This window comes from Dipodomys ordii, unplaced genomic scaffold, assembly GCF_000151885.1.
Source record: "Dipodomys ordii isolate 6190 unplaced genomic scaffold, Dord_2.0 Scaffold10, whole genome shotgun sequence".
In the NCBI taxonomy this organism is placed as follows: Eukaryota; Metazoa; Chordata; class Mammalia; order Rodentia; family Heteromyidae; genus Dipodomys; species Dipodomys ordii.
The window spans coordinates 23,033,318-23,053,928 of NW_012267226.1; the positions used below are offsets into that span (position 1 = coordinate 23,033,318).

Here is a 20,611-nt window from a genome sequence, read left to right on the forward strand (position 1 = left end):
CAGACGGGGCCGGCCACGCAGCCGGGCCGGGGCCGCGCGCCCCACGCGGAGGCTGACCCGCCCCGCGGGCTGAGAAGCGGCTCTTTGGTTAGGCTTTCCCCGCGGTCAGTAGCAGGCCTGGCGCTGGCGGGCCTCCGACCCCGCGCGGCAGGACGTCCGCAGACGGAGGACACGTCGTCCTCGTCGCGTCCCTGGAGCCTCCCACAGACGCCGGGCACCGAAAGGGACGCTTCCCCCCTGGGTGGAGGCTGTTGGCTTGGAGTCCCACGAAGGGCACACGGCTTCTGCCCACCCCCCAGGCCCGTCTCACCATTGTAACCAGCCACTGGGGTACATATTGTTCGTCTGCGTTACAATTTGAGCTAAAACCCTTTACTTGTGTGTGGTGAGTTGGAAACGGGAAGTTCAGAGATGTTTTTCATGGGAAAACACACAGCTGGTTAAAAGAAAATGTCCAACCTAGCTCGGGTTTTTTTTTTTTCTTCTGCATTGTAATTTCCTTTCTAGAAACTTCCAGAAATGTGCCTAAGGTCACTTTCGGTTTCCTTTAACAAGTACACATTAGGAACTACAACTGCATGGAAAAAAAAATTACCATTTGACGCTGAACCGTGAACTGTTTCTTTCTACTGTTTCTGTAGAAAAACAGAACTGGGGCCCAAATCCATAGGTTTGGAAGATCCCACCCAATAGAAAAGATAAGAAAATGTAATAAAATGCTTGACTAGCAAACTTGAAGCTCAGGCCTAGGTTTAATCACCAGCAGACCAAGCTGTTTCTAGTTACTGAGAAGATCCATCACATCCATACCAGGGGACCACGCAGGCACAGGAGAAAGATTACCAGGTTTATTAGAGGAACCATATTTCCCCTGGAGAGAAAGCACGTGGCACCCTCCACTATCTAGGTAGCAGCAGGGTCTGGGGGTAGAAGTGAGGTAGATGGGAGCTCAGGGGTCTGGGCGGAGAGATGGAGGCAAGCTGTATGGCTGGAGCTCCAGGGCTGGGAGGAGCTCAGGTCTGGGTGGAACAGTGGACTAAAGGTGGGCCAAATGCTTAACGTTACTCATATGTGTTCTAGGACTTGGAATATGTTCTTATGACTCAGAGTTTATATATGAAAAGGTCAGACTATGATGACTGTCCTTTTTCCACACCTAGAGGTACAGGGTTTCAAACAGTACATTTATTCAAAATCTCTGTAAGTTTGGTGCATGGGGCTTCAGTGGAGGAGTTGGGACTACTGACTAAGGAATAATTAACATTGTTACATCTCTACTACATGCTAAGCAGCGCTCTAAGTAGATTGCATATATTCCCTCATTTAAAACACAAATCTTAAAAGGTAACCACTTACATATTTTTATTTTGTTTGGTAGGTTGTAGGGCTTGAACTCAGGACCTGGGGGCTGTCCCTGAGTGTTCAAGGCTAGCATTCTACCACTTGAGCCAAAGCCCCACTTCTGCTTTTTGAGTGGTTAATTGGAGATGAGTCTCACAGGGACTTTTCTACCTGGCCTTTCTTCAACCACAGTCCTCAGATCTCAGCCTCCTGAGTGTAAGGTCCGCTCCTGGATGGCGAGAAGACTCCACCCTCCTCACAGCAAAGTTTCCACCCAGTACTTGGGTTACCTAGGTCACTGGCACCCCTGGAAGAGGTCACATCTGCATCTGCTGAAGTCACATCTGAATTTGATGTGGCCACACCTTTCTCCGCCCATACCCTAATAAGGCCTAGCCCAGGCCCAGAAGCTCTCTTTTCTAGCTCTTTTCCAGCTCTTTCCCAGGCCTCTCCCAGCTGCGTGGAGGGTCAAGATGGCCTGGTGCCATAAACTTGCCCCTTACCCGAATACCGTGTGTGTGGTGCTGTTCGTACTTGGCTACCTTTTTTTAAAAACCTAACACTGAGTAAGGCTAGGGTTCCCAGCTTGATAATCCATTTTGTAGATGAGGAAACTGTGTCACTCGAGTCATAGGAATAAGCTAAAACACAAAATAAGACAATAGAACCTGTAATTCAAACACAGCCTAGCTAGTATCTTTTAAAATATCTAGGGCTGCAATATGTCTCCTTCATGCCAGTATCCTTGCCCAGGTGTGCCTAGGAAGATGTGGAAATGACATCTGAGAGTCTACCAATAGAGATGTGAAAACTTCTTTATCAAGCTTAAAGAATAAAGTATTAAACAATGTATGTGATGCGGGGGATTTACAAGATTGGTGAAGAATATGATAAAAAGCATAAAGAATTAGAAAAAAAAAGGAGAGGGCATGAGGTGTGGTGGTTCATGCCTGTAATCCCAGGAGACTGTAATAAAAGGACTGTGCTCCAAGCCCAATCCGGGCCAGGAGTGTGAATGGCTATCTGAAAAATAAACTTAAAAAAGAAAGAAAAAGACTTGGCTGAGGCTCAGGCAGTAGACTTTGAACCTCTGCATTGCTAAAAAGAAAAGAAAAAGAGTTGGAAAATGGAAACTAGATCAGTGTCTGGTTTTATTGACTTACACAGATGGCACATGGACCTTGGTTTTGTCCTCTATGAATCTACTTGAAGTGCATTTCTGAGGGAACTAGTTCAGACATATGTATCATATGTGTGTATATATATATGTATATATATATAATGGACTTCAATATAAAAAAAATAAAAAAATAAAATATCTAGGGCTGGGGGGCTGGGAAGGTGGCTCAGTGGTAGAGCGCTTGCCTTGCATGCCTGAGGCCCTGGGTTCGATTCCTCAGCACCACATAAGCAAAAAGAAAAAAGCCCTGTGGCTCAAGTAGTAGAGTGCTAGCCTTGAGCTGAAGAGCTGAGGGACAGCGCCCAGGCCCCCAGAGTTCAGGCCCCACGACTGGACCAAAAAAAAAAAAAAAAAAATCTAGGGCTGGGAAGCTGGCTCAGTGGTAGAGCGCTATCTGCTTTCTACCAACATTGCTGGAAATCACATTAAAATGAAGACAAAGTTGTGTGGCTTTTACAGCCTCATAATCCTTGATTCTATCAGACTAAATATTTAGTCTGTGAAATGCCTGGTTAGTGTTAAGCATACTTTTGTTTTTTTCCTACACTGGGGTTTGAAATCTCTTCTTTTTTTTTTTGTCGGCCATGGGGCTTGAACTCTGGGCCTGGACGCTGTCCCTCAGCTCTTCAGCTCAAGGCGAGAGCTCTACCACTTGAGCTACAGCACCACTTCCGGTTTTCTGGTGGTTTATTGGAGATAGGAGTCTCATGGTCTCTCCTGCCTGGCTAGCTTTGAACCGCGATCCTCAGATCTCAGCCTCCTGAGTAGCTAGGATTACAGGTGTGAGCCACCAGCGCCTGGCTGAAATCTCTTCTTTCTTCACTCAAGGTTGAAGCTCTACCCCTTGAGCCACAGTGCTTGTGGCTTTTTGCTGGTTAATTGGAGTTGTAGATTTGTCTGCTTGGGCTAGCTTTTAACTAAAATCCTGAGCAACCTCCTGAGTAACTAAGATTATAGGTGTTAGCCATCCCCTGATAAGTATATTTATTTGGGGGGGGGGTCGGGGAAGGTCTCGTTTTGTGCTAGGTTCTTGGTCTTGAACTCCCGGCTTGGGTGCTGTCCCTGAGCTTTATTGTTCCTTGCTAGGGCTCTGCCACTGGAGTTAGCCCACTTCTGGATTTTGGGTGGTTAATTGGAGAAAAGAGTCTCGTGGGCTTTCCTGCCTGGGCTGCCTTCCAACCGTAATCCTCAAATCTCAGCCTCCCTAATAACTAGGATTACAGCATGAGCCACCAGCATAGAACATTTAACTGGATAGTATGTTTTATAGCTATGTGGTATGTGGTGTTTCTAAACATACTTTTTTTTTTTTTGGTCAGTCATGGGGCTTGAACTCTGGGCCTGGGTGCTGTCCCTCAGCTCTTCAGCTCAAGGTGAGTGCTCTACTTCTCTGAGCCACAGCACCACTTCCAGTTCTCAAGTGGTTTATTGGAGATAAGAGTCTCATGGACTTTCCTGCCTGTACTGGCTTTGAACCTCAATCTTCAGATCTCAGCCTCCTGAGTAGCTAGTATTACAGGTGTGAGCCACTGGCACCAGGCTTAAACATTCAATTTTAAACTTTATTCAACATCAAAGAATAGTGAATTTATATGGTAATTCTTACTTTGAAATCTCAGATATTAAAAACAACCCATTTTGTGACTAAAAGATGAAATGTGTAAACTGATTTCCCAAAGAGTTCAGTATATTTACCAGAGACATTTAAAACCAGAATGACTCAAGATGTTAGTATTTCAACTTTCTAACTGTAGCTAGGTATAAATTACTGCTGTTGACACATAGGAATAATTCCACTATCTTTTTTCATCATTATATTTCACTTGCCTAACCAGATTATGTGTTCTAACACCTTCATGCCCAGTGTGGTGTTTAGCTGGTAGTTTTCATCTTTGCCAATACTATTTTATTACATGCTTGACATACATTTTCTGTATAACCCCTCTCATCATCTATTCTAAGCACCTATTCTTACTATGATCTTATCTTCAGATAGAGAAAGTCAGGCTCTCATAGATTCTAATAATTTGTCATAACTCAGCTTGAGTTTCTCTAAATCAGACATATCTGGCTTTTGGGAGTTAATTATGGATAAAAGTCTCAGGGGCTTTCCTGCCTGGGCTGGCTTTAAACCAGTCCTCAGATCTCAATTATTTATTTTGCTGGTCCTGGGCTTGAACTCAAGGCCTGGGCACTGTTCCTGAGCTGCTTTTGCTCAAGGATAGCACTGTACTGCTTGAGCCACAGTGCCACTTCCGGCTTTATCTGTTCATAGTACTGAGGAATTGAACCCAGGGCTTAAGGCATGCTAAACAAGCACTCTACCACTAAGCCACATTTTCAGCCCCAGATCTCAATTTTTTGAGTGGCTAGGATTACAGGCCTGAACCACAGCACTGGCATAATTTTTATAACTTCCATCTGAGAACAGTAATAAAAAGGTCATGCAAATCAAGACAGGGCTGAAGTTTAGAAGTAGAGCTAGCTCTTGCTTGGAATATGTAGGACCATGGGCCAACTCCTAGTACTGCTAAGTTAGTGGAGAAAGGAGGTAGGGGATAACAGAAAGAGGGAGAAAAAAGCCAGCCCTAAATTTTGTAAACTTAATTACTTTTTTTTTTTTTTTTGCCAGTCATGGGGCCTGAACTCTGGGTTTGGGCACTGTCCCTCAGCTCTTCAGCTCAAGGCTAGTACTCTACCACTGGAGCCACAGTGCCACTTCTGGCTTTTTCTGCTTAAGTGCTGGGGAATTGAACCCAGGGCCTCATGCATGCAAGGCAAACACTCTATTACTGAGCCACCTTCCCACCCCTAACTTAATTACTTCTAAGTATAGGGTTTCTGAAATATTTGACCTCTGTAAATATTTTTAATCATCTTTGGAAAAACTTTATTTTGTGATATTAATGTAGTTTTGTCCTTTTTGTCTCAGAAGACTACAAATTTAACCTTGATAAATTCAAGATATTCTGTGATTAACATTCAACTAAGGTTATGTATATGACCTAAACCTATTATTACTTTATTAACATGAAAACATAGGCAATTATAAAGTTGTAAATTTTATCCTAATTTTCAGAGCAAAGAAATTCTGAAAACAAATTCGATTTATGCATGAGCAATCTTTTTTTTTTCTTTTGGGTCCGGTCATGGGGCCTGAACTCTGGGCCTGGGCACTGTCCCTCAGCTCTTCAGCTCAAGGCTAGTGCTCTACCACTTGAGCCACAGCATCACTTCCGGCTTTTTTTCTTTTTGCATATGATGGTGCTGAGGAATCCAACCCAGGGCCTCATGCATGCAAGGCAAGCACTCTACCACTGAGCCACTTTCCCAGCCCATGCATGAGCAATCTTAAGTGTGTCCAGGCATCCTAAAAAGCCTTAGGACAAGGCAGAATGTAAAGAGAAGGGCAAACCTATAGTTTAGGGTAAAAGAGTGAAGACAATCTGTATCTCACAATTCTGATGGAATGCACATCCCAGTGGCAGTGCTTAAATCCTAGTTCTGCTAAGACCTGACCTTTCTAAACCTTAGTTTTGTAATTTATAAAATGAAAATATATAGTAGAGTGCCTAGTGCATGGTACTTCAGTGATAACTACTAGTATTGCTACTATATTTATAGACCTCTGTGACTTTCTGGGGTCGGGGTGGGGGTCTGCAAAGAGTTGGCCTTGCCTCATTGCAAATGCAGTAAGACTTACACTTGCTATATAGGAAAGCTGTTCTTTTTTTTCTTTTTTGGGGGTCTGGTCGTGGGGCCTGAACTCTGGGCCTGGGCACTGTCCCTCAGCTCTTCAGCTCAAGGCTAGCGCTCTACCGTTTGAGCCACACCACCACTTCCGGCTTTTTTTTTCTTTTTGCTTATGTGGTGCTGAGGAATTGAACCCAGGGCCTCATGCATGCAAGGCAAGCACTCTACCACTGAGCCACCTTCCCAGCCCAGGAAAGCTGTTCTTGAACTCAAGATCCCCCACTCTTAGCCTCTTAAGTGCTGGTATTACAGATGTAAGCCACCACACCCACCTTTCTATGAAGTTTTTCAGATTTATTTAAATCCTTTAGTATGTGCTTTTGTTGTTGTTGCCATTTTACCTTGGTACAAAATACTTTCTAAGTAATAATTATTTGTTGATTTTAAGAAAGTGCTTTAACAACAACTCTTGTCATTTCTGGATATCTTGCCTTGTGAGAATAAAGTACTTGGTATACTTGTGACTGAAATCAATAAATAATAGATCATATTCAGTCTGAGTTCCTTCGGCAGCAAGCTGATAAACAAATTTCCAGTGTGGGTTATATGAGCTTCAGCCTTCCTACAGTATTGCCTTTACTTATTTATTTTTTAATTGCTGATACAGATACATCTATAATAAATATTTGGTTTTGTGATGTTCACAGTCTCATCTGCAAAGCAATTTAGAAGTTAACATTGAAACATAAATAGCTTAATACCAGAAATGAAGCAAAATTATAAATAACTTTTTGGAAAAGCAATTCTGAAATTGTTTTTATACAATGTAACAACAAAAGTATCAACATTATTTTACAAATTTAGTTTTGATTTATATATTTTATTGAAATGGTCACTCTCCTGATATCCACATTATTCCATCTGCATTTTATTACTACGACATTTCGTCTTCTGAGTTTAAATTATATCCCCTTTCATAGTTTCATTTTGAAGGATCAATTTATTTGATTTAAAAAGTCAGCAGAATGTGGTCTAGAACCTAGTGTCTGTACCTTTGATCTTAAACTCAGAGCCAAAAGAAATGTGTTGACCTTGCTGAGACTTCAAGTCCTTAAAATTTCTCAGCTCTTAGTATAATCTGTTTTGTGTGTTTGTTGTAGATTTCCATTGTGAATAAATTTGTAAAACAGCTTGGATATTCAATGATACTAACTCTTCTACTTTCATAAGCAGGAAACCTTTAGTTCAAAAGTAGTAAATAAGAGAAAATTGTTAATGATGACACAGCTGACATCTCTATAGTATGCTTATTTGGCTCAAGTACTCTAGGAAAAAGAATTCTCAGAATTAGGAGCTGAAGAGATAGGTTGCCTGGATACTACCCTTGGAGAAGAATAAAACTGTAGTCCAAGTAAAGGTTTTAAATCTTACAATGAGGTAAGAGTTAGCATAAGAAGCATTCCAAATAGACCAGTTCTCTTAAAGTAATATCTTTATGGTTTTTTTTAAGGTCTCTCACTTTCTACCTTTTTTAGAGAAGACAAAATTGAGATTAGAATTTTCCTTCTAAAATTTGCCAGGCCACAAATTCAATAAAAAAAAACAAGATTTTCATCTAAATTCCTGAGGACTTCAGAAGTAAATGCAGTTTTACTCAGTGAAGACATTATTGTGAAAATCAAATGTAGGGAAGAAAAACGAGGTAAACTTTTTCTTGTAAGAATCTGATTCTCATTTTAAAGATAATGCTTTTTTCACCATTTTCATTAATACTTTTTCTTTTCTGTTGCATGTTGCCCTTTAATAATAAGAAATATTCTCCACCTATGGAGATAGGTGTCATTTAGTTAACTTCATTGAAAGGATAATTCAAGTGCAGCATTTGTGCCATAGACATCTGTCTTAATAGAAACTATTTAAAAAAATCCCAAGTTGCTATACTTTTTACCTTTCACAGTTACCTTTCCTCTCTGATGCATTAGCTCCTTCAATAGCTTTCCAGATAATTTTTTTTTCTTTTTCTGCAGTGGTAGAGATTAAATCCAGAGTCTTAAGGACTCTTTGAGCTACTTCCGCAGCAGCAATTTAAATGTCAATGGACACAAGCTGAGCCTTCTCTCGACACCCATTACTTTTTCTTCCCTTTTTCTTTTCTTCCAGCCCAGAGCTAGGCTTTCTTGGAAGTTGAAGCTGGGAAAATGTGGAGTTTCTGCTTTGGCCTCTCTAGAGGGAATGATTATGGCATGTCCTCGCAATACTACTAGGAAATGTTGGCAGCCTGATTTTTTTTTAATGATTTAAGGCCTAGAATCATTAAATATCCTAGATTCTTATCCATCTAAAATGAAAAATAGAGAAAGCTCAAAGTTTGGTGCAATACTACACTTATTTGTACCATTCCTGAACATATTAAGAGATAACTGATCTAATCACTCAGTCTTGAAGTTCTGGTTTCACACCCTTTCAGAAAGGGAAACTAATGTTGTGTCAGATGATCTTCAACATTCCCAGATCTTATTTCTCTAGAAGACTTTTTTTTTTAAATGACATTGTTAAATGACATGTAGAGAATATTTTTCTTCCAGAGATGTCCAGCAGGGAAGTCCTTAGAGGCATCTAATTTGAGGAAAAACTCACAATTGTTCCAGTATGTTGTTCTGATATATTTCAGTAATCCTTCCGAACATTAAGAGAAGCTGTTCACAGAACTTTGTCACACTTTTTAGACTTCTTTTTTAGGTTTTATTTTAGGGTTCAACTTAAGAAGATTAGTAGTACAGTGGGGAAATCTCACTCTTTTCCATCTCCTACTAGTTCATATCCTTCTGAAATCAATACTTAAACTTTATGACACATGAAGTCAAGTCAGACCAGAAGAGATATATTGCCTTTTTTTTTTTGAGTTCTTGGAAACAATTTGCCCAATACCTGGTGCAGATAGGTATCATATAAGGCCATGGGTTCTGTTTGACTGTCTGAATTATCACAGTAATCCAGTAGGTTCACGGAAATGAATACAAAATTCACAAACACCCCATTTCTTCTTGACAATGGTAACTTAGGTGGGGAAATGTGCCTCACCTTTCCCCAGCACCCTCACCACAGGACCTGGTCAGCAAACAGACAAATTTGGATCCCTGCTTTTTCTTCCTCTGGTCTAAAAGCAATATGAGATGCCTTACTGGAGATGATCACCCTACATCTTTTTGCTTCTCTGGTGTCATACTAAGAAAAGTGCCCATCTGAATCTGTTCCACTTGTTGTTCACAGCTGTTTAAATAACCTCTTATACGATTGAAGGGGTTGTGTGGCTGGTGACGAGTTTCAGTGACTAGAATAGTCCTAAGATCCTGACTCCTAGGAAAGCATGGAAGTCAAGTCCACTTTAATTCAGACAGTTTGGAAGGCTCCGCTCTGGCTGGGGATCATGCTGGATGTGGTTTCTGCTTTGGTCAGGGTAGCATGGTGGACTCTCTTTGGTTCAGATCCTCTCATGTCAGACCCAAGTAGGCTGTATGGCTGGGTGGCTATGCCTGGCTGAGGTGCTGCGTCAGTTGACAATGTCCGCTGGCTGCGTGAGGCACTATTTGCTGTGGAGCGAGTGGAGGAAGAACCAGAGTGAGAGCTCTGAGAGCCTGAGGAAGAAGAGCTAGGTTTCACAAGGCGGGCTTTTGGAGCTTCAGCATCTTCTCTAAAGAGGAAAAACAGCAAAGATAAACTTCAGAGCCGGCAGGATTATGATGGTTTCCACTATGCTTACTTCCTCCTTGCAAGGTCCACACAGGGACACCTCCCTCCCTTTTAGCTAAGTTGCCTCCCAGTATCTGTTACCTAAGTAACTGGCAGACCTGGAAGCAGTCACCTTCCCCTCCTGCTAGGTCACATCCTGGGCCACCACAGGTCACAAGCCTCCCCTCTGACTCTAGGAGAGTCCCAGACCCTGAGGTTACATCCAGATCCAGTGAGGCCACACCTTACCCCCACCTGGCCACACCTCTTCCTGTCCCTGGTCTAGATAAGTCTTGGCCCAGCGGTGGGTCACTCTTCTCCCCCCTTCCCCCCCCCAACCCTTTTCCTTTTCAGCCATGCTTCTCCACCATGCGGGGGGGGGGGGGCAGCAGTTTGGTAAATTAACTTCTTTTCCTGCTACCTAATGAAACCTACCTATTTAATATACCTTACACTCCTCAGGTTTCCCAATAAATTCCTCAACCTGTAAACTTCAAATATCATCAGAAGGCAGCCATTTACTGAACTAATCACCCATCATTTCTTAATACTTAATGCTGGGTTTAAGCAAATGTTTGTTTTGTTAGCCAAAGGATCCAGCCTACAATGAGAGGCTACAACTCACTGTGAGATAGTGTAGATAACATTTGTGCTGATTTAGAGTTCCTACACTAAACCCTCTCATTTTCTGTAGGTCATAGTCATTCCTTATTGAATGCCCTGTATAAATGGAAATGAATCAGAAATAATGTAAGGTTGAACTTAAAAGTCTATTGACAGTAGTTTCCAATAAAGTCTAGGTGTAAACCAAACCTTCTGTCCCTAGGCTGCAACTTCCTACTTATCAGGATCATTGTTTTATGATTCAGAGGAGTGGGGGGAGGGGGGGAGAGGGTATTTGTTTAGACTAGTTACTGTGGAACTAGCCCTAGAAAGGAAGGAAGCCCAGCCTAAGAATTTGTGAGGCTTACCGAATTTCATTAGGTCTCTCTTCCTCATATCTCTCTTTGTCTTTCCTTCGGATTAGCAGCCACACCAAGAGAAAAATCAGCAGGGCTCCAGCAACTATGCCTGTCACTGCTCCTGCAACCATGCCGATGCTTTGTACATCTGTTTTCTCAGAAGCACAATAAAACAAACATAAGATAGGAAATACATGAATTAAAAAACTATAGTTCCTGGACAGGATATTTCCTTCCTGTCTTGCAGAGTAGCTACCCATTACTCTCTTTGTCTGACACTTCTTATTGAGTGATAATTTAGGAGAATGAAGGAATACCACCTAAATTTTGTGGCAGTGAAGACTCTGATACTTTATATCTTAGCATTTGAGTTGAGATATAAATGATAGCAAACATTGTCTTGTGATGATCGTGATGTAGTCACAGAGTCAGGCCCAGGTCACATAGGGCCTTTGAAGCTAGGAGCAAGGTGTTTATTATAATGACTATGAGAGTTTGTTGTAATGGCTATGAAAGAGTAACTTGAGCTGGGCCCCAGGGTCTCACACCTGTAATCCTAGGTTCTCAGAAGGCTGAGATCTGAGGATCTCAGTTCAAAGCCAGCTCTGGCAGGAAAGTCCCTGAGATTCCTATCTCCAATTAACTACAAAAAGTGGAAGTGCTCCAGGGGAAGGTGGCTCAGTGGCAGAGCGCTCGCCTTGCATGCCTGAGGCCTTGGTTCGATTCCTCAGCACCACATAAGCAAAAAAGAAAAAAGCTGGAAGTGGCGCTGTGGCTCAAGTGGTAGAGCGCTAGCCTTGAGCTGAAGAGCTGAGGGACAGCGCCCAGGCCCAGAGTCCGGACCCCCCCCCCCAAAAAGAAAAGAATTTTGGGCTGGGAAGGTGGCTCAGTGGTAGAGTACTTGCCTTGCATGCTCGAGGCCCTGGGTTCGATTCCTCAGCACCACATAAGAAAAAAGCCAGAAGTGGCACTGTGGCTCAAGTGGTAGAGTGCTAGCCTTGAGCTGAAGAGCTGAGGGACAGTGCCCAGGCCCAGAGTTCAGACCCCACGACCGGACCCCCCAAAAAAAACAGAAAACAAAAAAGTGGAAGTGCAGCTGTGGTTTAAGTAGTAGAGCGTTAGCTTTGAGCACAAAAGCTTAGGGATGGAGCCCAAGCCCATGGTTCAAGTCCCAGGATGGTGAAAAGAAAAAAAAAAAAAGGAAGCTATAATGCCAGTTAGAATGCTTTCAATCAGTAGTATAGGGCTAGAGATGATGCTAGATTAGGCTATGGTAAAAATAATGTGCATAGAAGCAGATAGATGGCTATTGCTTATTATCAGAAATACTGCTTATTCTTTTATTGCCTTCATGAACTAAACTTACTATAAAATTTTATTAAAAAATTAACTTTTGGAAATGGTGCTGTGGCTTAAGTGGTAGAGTGCCTTGAGCTGAAGAGCTGAGGGACAGGGACCAGGCCCAGAGTTCAAGCCCACGACCCATAAGAAAAAAAAATTTTTTTTGATATCCTATTTAAAGTTTCAAAAGGCTGTAATGCAGTTTACAATTTCAGCTAAGGATGATGTTTTTCTTACTGCCCTACTCTCAACACAATCTACGTGGATTAGCTAGTAATAGAAATTGAGGCTGCTTTTTTTCACAATAGAAAATATGTAATTTCTGTATATTTGCACCTATATAGAATACCTCTAAAGGATAAATTCACAGAAGTAGTGCTAGATAAAATGCAATGAACTTTTCCATCTAAAATGAATCACGAGTTGGGCAGTCAAATACTATAAAACAATGAGAATGATAGTATAGTTACAAGCAACAAAATGATGAATTTCAAAAACAATGTAGAATAGAAAAAGCTAGACACCAAAAGTGATTCTGGAGCCAGGCCCCTGTGGCTGTAATCCTAGCTACTCAAGAGGCTGAGATCTGAGGATTGCAGTTCAAAGCCAGCTGGGCAGGAAAGTCTGTGAGACTCTTATCTTCAATAAACCTCCAGAAAAATGGAAGTGGGGCTGTGGCTCAAGTGGTAAAGCCCTTGCTTTGAGCTGAAGAGCTGAGGGAAAAAAAAAAGGGGGGGTGGGGCTGGGAAGGTGGCTCAGTAGTAGAGTGCTTGCCTTGCATGCATGAGGCCCTGGGCTCGATTCCTCAGCACCACATGAGCAAAAAAGCTGGAAGTGGTGCTATGGCTCAAGTGGTAGAGCACTAGCCTTGAGCTGAAGAGCTGAGGGACAGTGCCCAGGACCAAACTTCAGGCCCTATGACTGGCAAAAAAAAAAAAAAAAGTGATTCTGTCTCTTTCAGGTTTTGAAACAAAGAAAGCAGTCATAAATTTGGAATCTGAGTAATGGAGGGGTGGCAAGAGGTAATGACAGGTTCTTAATCACAGTGCTTATTGGTTACCCAGGTAGACGTACTTTTGAAAAATCTACCTAAGTGTACATTAAGCATTTATGAACTCCTCTGTGTAATTTTACTTTATTATATTTACTCCTCTCAAGTCTGTAGATCAACTTAGCTAAAAGCTGCTACCAGTTTATACTTCATTCAAAGATGTAAAAGTAGCCGGGAATAGGTGGCTCATGCCTGTAATCCTATCCTAGCTACTTAGGAAACTGAGATCTGAGGACCACAGTTCAAAGCCATCCCAGACAGGCAAGTCCCTGAAACTCTCCAATTAACCACCATAAAAGTGGAAGTGGTGCTGAGACTCAAGTGTAGAGTTCTAGCCTTGAGTACAAAAAGGCTCAGGGACCGTGCCCAGGCCCTGAGTTCAAGCCCCACAAATGACCCCCCCCCAAAAAAAAGTGTGTATATATGTGTGTGTGTATGTTGTATATATATGTGTTATATATATATGTGTTATATATATATATATAGTATGGATATGTTGTATATCTATCTATCTATATATATATGTTGTAGTCTTTTTTTATGGCCATAACATGCAATTTGCCGTATTTTTCCCCAGTGAAATGCCTATTGAATTTGTACAAAAAAATTACCTGAAACTTAAAAATAAACATTAGTATAGTACTGACCATTTACAACTTTGTAGGAGCAACTTGGCAACTTGTAGACCCTTGTCTAGTAGAGATGGAAATAATTACTGTTCCAGTTAAACACATGACTTCAGAAATTGCTGTGATTTTGTAGAACATTAACCAGTCTGATGCCTAACCTAGCAATCTTTTCATCTGTTCAACTGTTGCTGTCTGTAACTTCTCAAATGTACTTTGAATTAATTTTAAAGTCTTACCAGCTCCCTTATTAAGTAATAAAGCAGTTTTTTTTTTATTTCAGTACTGGAGGTTGAACCTAGTGCCTCCACATGTGCTAGATAAGCACTCTACCATCTGCATCTCTCTTGCTTGGCATCAAACCCAGGGACTTTGCACATGTTAAGCAAGTGGTCTAACACTAAGCCACACTCTCAGTCCCATAGTACATTTATTTAAGGGGCTGGTTAATTCACACACTTGTAAATATAGAGAGTCAAACCTAGATATTGAATGGTTGAACTTATTTTTGGTAATAGACATGTCCTTCTAGAAATAGAAAACTTTGACCTTGACCTTACTTTTACTGTTAGGCACTGGTGGCTCACGCCTGTAATCTCCTAGCTACTCAGGAGGCTGACATCTGAGGATCATGGTTCAAAGCCCATGCAGGCAGGAAAGCTCTGACACACTTATCTCCAATTAACTATCCAAAAAGATAGAAGTGGAGCTGTGGTTTAAGGGTAGAATGCTAGCTTTGAGCACAAAATCTCAGGGACAGCAGCCAGGCTCAAAGTTCAAGCCCCATGACTGGCATAAATAAATAAATAGTCTTATATTGAAACAATGTGCAAATAAAATTAAAATTTCTGGAAAGTTGGTTTTTCCTTTAGAATTGTATGATTAAGGAAGATCTTAATTGTTGCCTTTGTCCCAAAAAACAAAAAACTGTAACTTTACATTGCACTGTTTTCTCCAAAAGGCAAGAAGCAAAACACAGATGTTGAAGCACAAATAGAATTTTTCTTTCATTTTAATTGTTTACTATTAAAGTTGGTATAAACATTGATGTTTATCTTCTTGTAAAATGATTTATAAATTAATTTTCTATAAAAATGTTTTAAATGGTAAAATAAGTAAATTTGATTTAATTTAAAGATATAAAAATACTCCTTGCTGTCTGGTTGTTGTGCCTACCTTGTATACTTAATAAGGCCCTGGGTTCAATCCCTAGAAATAAACAAAGGTAAAACAATAACAACAAAAACAGAAGCCCGTCAGGTACTTACACTGTACGGTTACTCTCACCACGCAGCTTTCCTTCCCAGCCTCATTGCCCGCCGTGCACCTGTAGAGCCCAGAGGAGGCCATCGTGAGGTTCTGTAGGAGAACTCGCCCTGGGTTGTTGTAGTCTGTAAAAACAGAAAGAGTGATGCTAAAAAGTGACAGCATCTATATTTCTTGTTTTCTATCAGGGGTGGGTAACCTCTAGCCTGTGGGCCAAATGAAGCCCGTGGTATATGATGGGACAGACATGTATGCTTCTTATTGACTGCCTAAGCCTGTCTGTATTGATAATTTGCCTATTAAAAATACCCAGATAGTCCTTGCAGAAAAAATGTTCCCCATTCTTATGAGCATCCCTGCACTGATTCTCTACTATAGACTAATAAGAAAGAAATGATTGAAAATCTACCTCTTTGAAACAGGGAAAGGAAACAGGTAAATACACTCTTTATTTATTTATTTATTTTTGGTACGTCATGGAGCTTGAACTCAGGGCCTGGGTGCTGTCTCAGAGCACTAGTGCTCTACCACTTAGGGCCAAAGCACCAGTTCCAGTTTTCTGGTAGTTAACTGGAGGCAAGAATCTCACGGACTTTCCTTCCTGGGTTAGCTATGAACCATGATCCTTAGACTTTGGCCTACTGAGTAGCTAGGTTTATAAGTGTGAGCCACCAGCACCCATTGTAAATATGTTTTTAAATGGAACTGCATTCTCAAAAGTTACAAAATGCTTGTGAACTTTTAAGTGATCAACAAGATAGATGTAGTGATTTATGTAATACATTTATTCCCAATCTCTTAGCATTTCTTTGTGTCATTTTAAGAAAGATTTTTCTGTCCTCATTTATAAATGAACAAAAATGGAAGTTGAAGAGGTTCAGGAGTATATTCAAAGTGAGCTACTGTAGCTGGTGTAGAGTTCATGGATACCATATGTCTCATTGGCCCAGTAGAGTGGTAGGAAGATGACTTACCAATCCTAGATTTAGGAGGCAAATGTTCATCCTCTCCTTCTTTCTCCCGGACTCTCTGCCAGTAATACACAATGGGCTTTGTGCCAGAGGATGACTCACATTGCAGAGTCAGGTCACTTCCCTCTGTCAGCTCTCCTTCCAGTTCACACTTGGGCTTGGATGGTCTCACTGCAGATTCAGAAATTCTCCAAATATCACATTGAATGGAAAAAGTACGTCTTACTGAGTTATTTCTCCAGTCATCCCTTGCACTGTCCCTGAGTGTCTTTTGCTCAAGGGTAGCACTGTACCACTTGAGCCACAGCATCACTTCCCACTTTTTCTGTTTATGTGGTATTGAGGAATTGAACCCAGGGCTTTATGCATGCTAAGACAAGTACTCTACCACTAAGCCACATTCCTACCCCTTATGGTCCATTTTTGAATCAGGATTCCACTCACTCTGTCCCCTGCACACACACAATTCTAGCTGTTACTAGTGGATGTGTAATTTTCAGGTGTAGCCTCAGAAACTCCCATATCACTTCTCAAAAAATAAAAACTTATTTATTTGGAATTTAGGAAAGCATGGTTTCACTGATACTTAAATAGGATTAGAAGATCATTAATTTGGAACTGATTAGGTATAACTCAGTGGTTCTTGATGTCAAAAGGCAGAAATGGCCAGGTGCTGGTGGCTCACGCCTGTAATACTAGCTACTCAGGAGGCTGAGATCTGAGGATCATGCTTCAAAACCAGCCTGAGCAAAAAAGTTGGTGAGACTCTTCTCTTCGATTAACTATAAAAAAAGCTGCAAGTGGAGCTTTGGCTCAACTGGTAGAGTGCTATCCTTGAGTAAAAAAGCTCAGGGACAGGCCCTGAGTTCAAGTTCTAGGACCAGCACAAAGGAAAAAAAGATAGAGATGAATTTCAGTAATGTCTCAGAGATTATAGAAGAGGGCTGGGAATGGAGCTCAGTGGTATAGCACCTCTTAGCATGTTTAAGGCAATAGGTTAGATGCCTAGCATCATAGTAAGTTATAATAGTAAGTTAAATTTAGACAAGTGCTCTACCAGTGAGCTACATCCCCATCTCTTTAAATATAAGGTATTTAAATGTGGTAATGAGCTAACATGGAGAGTTGTAATTACATTTTCTTTTTTCATTATGTCCAAAATACAGAATATTATGTTCCTCTGCCAGGAATTGGACTAAATGACCTCTAAATGTAATATCTCTGCAGATACCTTATGAAGATGCAGGCATGGCCAGGCACTGGTGGCTGACACCTATAATCCTAGCTACTCAGGAGGCTGAGATCTGAGGATCTCAGTTTAAAGCCAGCCCAGACAGGAAAGGCCGTGAGACTTAACTTCAGAAAACTGGAAGTGGCGCAGTAGCTCTGTAGTAGAGCGCTAGCCTTGAGCTGAAGAGCTGAGGGACAGCGCAGGCCCAGAGTTCAAGCTCCATGACCGACAAAAAAAAAAAGATGTAGGCATGTAAACTGTGTGGTGTGCACCTAAAACTGCAGCACCCAGGAAACTGAGGCAGGAGGATCTCAATATGGACGCATGGACTCTACATAGTGAGACCCTGTCTCAAAAAAAAACAAAAAGCAAGATATAGGCAGCTCCTTGGCCCTATCTTACCTAGGACTTTTAAGATGACATAGTTCCACACGTAGCGTCCTGAATTCTTCACTTTACAGGTGTACTGGCCCTCATCACTGGGCTTCAGAGGCTCAATCTGCAATGAAGCATCTCCTTCCAGGAAATTAGAAGCAAAGGCTACCCGGCCATTCTGTTCCTCAGTTAGGTTATTGTAGACATGACGACTGGAATAGGTGATCACCTGCAGGACAGACCAAGACAGGGCCATGGTTAAAATTCAGGTCTGATATGAGGATTTCATTGTTTGCGTCTTCTTCTTTGCTGGCTTTACTGTAGATTAGTAAGAATAAGTTAGATGGGGAAAAGGGGCTACCCTTCAACATGTCAGTTTGTAAGTACAACACGCCACAATTGATATCGCCCTTTCACCATTCTCACAACCCATCCCGTCCCTTCAATTTATTACCTGTTTCTGATTGACTTTGAATGATGTAGTCACTCTTACTTTGAAACTTAGTTGTTTTTCCATCCTTCGAATTAGAAAAGAAAAGCTTCTGAGTTCTAGTAGGCTATGCTATCACTTTTGAGCTGAAATTCAAATGTTCCTGAGACTGCCTACCCACCCCCAGATGTTCTGTGCCTGCTCTGAGAAACCTAGACAAAGGCAAAGAAAATATTTCTTCTCAGATTGAAATGGGGAGCTAAACTTGGGATCTGCGTCATTGGTTAGCCTACTTTTAGCACCCCATGTATTCCAACCCTTCCTGTCTTTTCTGTCACCCCCCCCCAACAACACTGTTACCAACACGCTGGCAGTTATAAAGTCTTACCAACTTTACTATTTTTTGTAATCTCCTTTAGATTCCAAACTACCTATGGCTATTATTTAAGTTATTGTATGAAATTGTGCTTGCTTTTAGTTAAGGCTCCCTAAAATCAATATGCCAGTGTCAGGACCTAAGATATACTCTTGAAAGCCTTCATTGACATCATACAGGCAATTCTAAGTTCCATAACATGTATGGCACAGTAGGCCTTCTGGGTTCTGACCCTATAGCCACCACAGGCTCACATTTTGTATTGCACTTACACTAGCTTATGACTTCTCAAAATTTTCCAGCCGTTGTGTCTACACTCAGGGAAAGCTCTTGTATCAAGACTTAGATCAAAGCTGGCTGAGGTAGTACATGACTGTAATTCCAGTACTTAGGAGGCTGAGGCAGAAAGATGAGTTCTAGGTCAGTTTTGGCTACTTGAGGAGACCTTGTCTCAAAAGCAAACAAAACAGTCTTAGACCATCTGTGCTTTCCATCAGGAAACTGTCCTTGACCTGCTCTCCTCTGCTCCAACTATTCAGCCCATGGTTCTTCCTTGATATTGTAATTCCTCTTGAATACATGATTTTCCTTTCTGAGGTTTTATTACCAGCTATTAATCAAATATTAAGTAAAAAGTCCAGAAGTAGCCGGGCCCCGGTGGCTCATGCCTGTAATCCTAGCTACTCAGGAGGCTGAGATCTGAGGATCGAGGTTCAAAGCCAGCCCGGGCAGGAAAGTTCGTGAGACTCTTATCTCCAATAAGCCGCTAGTAAACCAGAAGTGGTGCTGTGGCTCAAGCAGTAGAGTGCTCGCCTTGAGCTGAAGAGCACAGGGACAGTGCCCAGGCCCAGAGTTCAAGCCCCACGACCAATTAAAAAAAAAGAAAAAAAGGAAGTCCAGAAGTAAACACTTCATAAGTTTGAAGTTGGCCACCATGCCAAGCATTGTGATTGTCTCTAAAATTCTGTTCTATCCTGCTTGGCACAGAATCATTCAGCCTTTCCATATTGTGCAGACGACTCACCTACTACTTACTCAGTAGTCATCTTATCAATTGTTGAAGTTTTGCTGTGCTTATGTTTAAATAGCTTTTATTTTACCCCAAACCATAGGTGTAGTGACCCTGGCAATTTGGATATGCCAAAAAGAAGCGATAGCCAGGCACTGCTGTCTCATGTCTATAACCCTAGCTACCCAGGAGGCTGAGATCTGGAGAAGTGAGATTTGAAGCCAGCCCAGGCAGAAAAATCTTTGAGACTTCATGTCTAATCAACAAGCAAAAATCTGGGCTGGAGATGTCGCTCGAGGGTTAGAATACCAGCTAAAATGTGAGACCTGAGTTCAAACTCCAGTACCAGAGAGAGAGAGAGAGAATAAAGTGCTTCTTTTAGTGAGACGGTAAAAGTTTTTGACTTAATAAAACAAAAATCATATGCTGAGATTGCTAAAATCTCTGGTAAGACAAATACTTTTTGAGGGGAAAGGAATGTGAGACGGGATCTCACCTCAAACTTTCGATCCTCCTGCTTCAGTCTCCTAAACACTGGGATTTGCCAAAAACCAAATATTTTGTCTGAAGTTTTGAAGAAGGAAAAAGAAAATCGTGAAAAATTTGCTCAAACTGCAAAAGTCATACCTCAGTGCCTGGTAAGTGCTTAGTTAAGATGTAAAAGGCATTAAATTTGTATATGTAAGGAAGGTGCTAGTGACTCCTGCCTGTAATCCTGGCTACTCAGAAAGCTGAGATCTGAGGATAGCGATTCAAAGCCAGTCTGGGAAGGAAAGTCTGTGAGACTTATATCCAATTAACCATCAGAAAACTGGAAGTGGAGCTGTAGCTCAATGTGGTAGAGAGCTATCCTTGAGCAAAAGAGTTCAGGGTCAGTGCCCAGGCCATGACAAAAAATAAACGAATAAATAAATGAATTAAAAAATTTGTACAAGTTGTCATGTCCAAAACGAGCTTTACAACGTCGGTGGGGGGGGGGGGAAGGGGAGGGTTTGGGATTGGGGGGGAGGGGGGAGGCTGGGAAGGGATG

General features: G+C 41.6%; 1 protein-coding gene across 2 annotated transcripts in view; it reads right to left on the reverse strand.

The window, feature by feature from the left end:
* Window positions 1-6,431: 6,431 nt before the first annotated feature.
* The window catches only part of Clmp (CXADR-like membrane protein), a 74,451-nt gene continuing 60,271 nt past the window's right edge, over window positions 6,432-20,611 (reverse strand). Inside the window, exons 3-8 of one of the 2 annotated variants that reach the window (XR_001174774.1) lie at window positions 17,794-17,995; window positions 16,164-16,331; window positions 15,192-15,314; window positions 10,915-11,053; window positions 8,285-9,905; window positions 6,432-6,453 (exon numbers count right to left, since the gene is read on the reverse strand). Coding sequence is in view for 1 of the 2 variants with exons in the window: in XM_013009886.1 (XP_012865340.1) it covers window positions 9,605-9,905; window positions 10,915-11,053; window positions 15,192-15,314; window positions 16,164-16,331; window positions 17,794-17,995 (933 nt within the window). In the remaining variant the exon portion in view is untranslated. Of the gene's footprint in view, window positions 6,454-7,787; window positions 9,906-10,914; window positions 11,054-15,191; window positions 15,315-16,163; window positions 16,332-17,793; window positions 17,996-20,611 lie in introns of those variants that run through there. The other variant, XM_013009886.1, reaches the window with a different exon arrangement.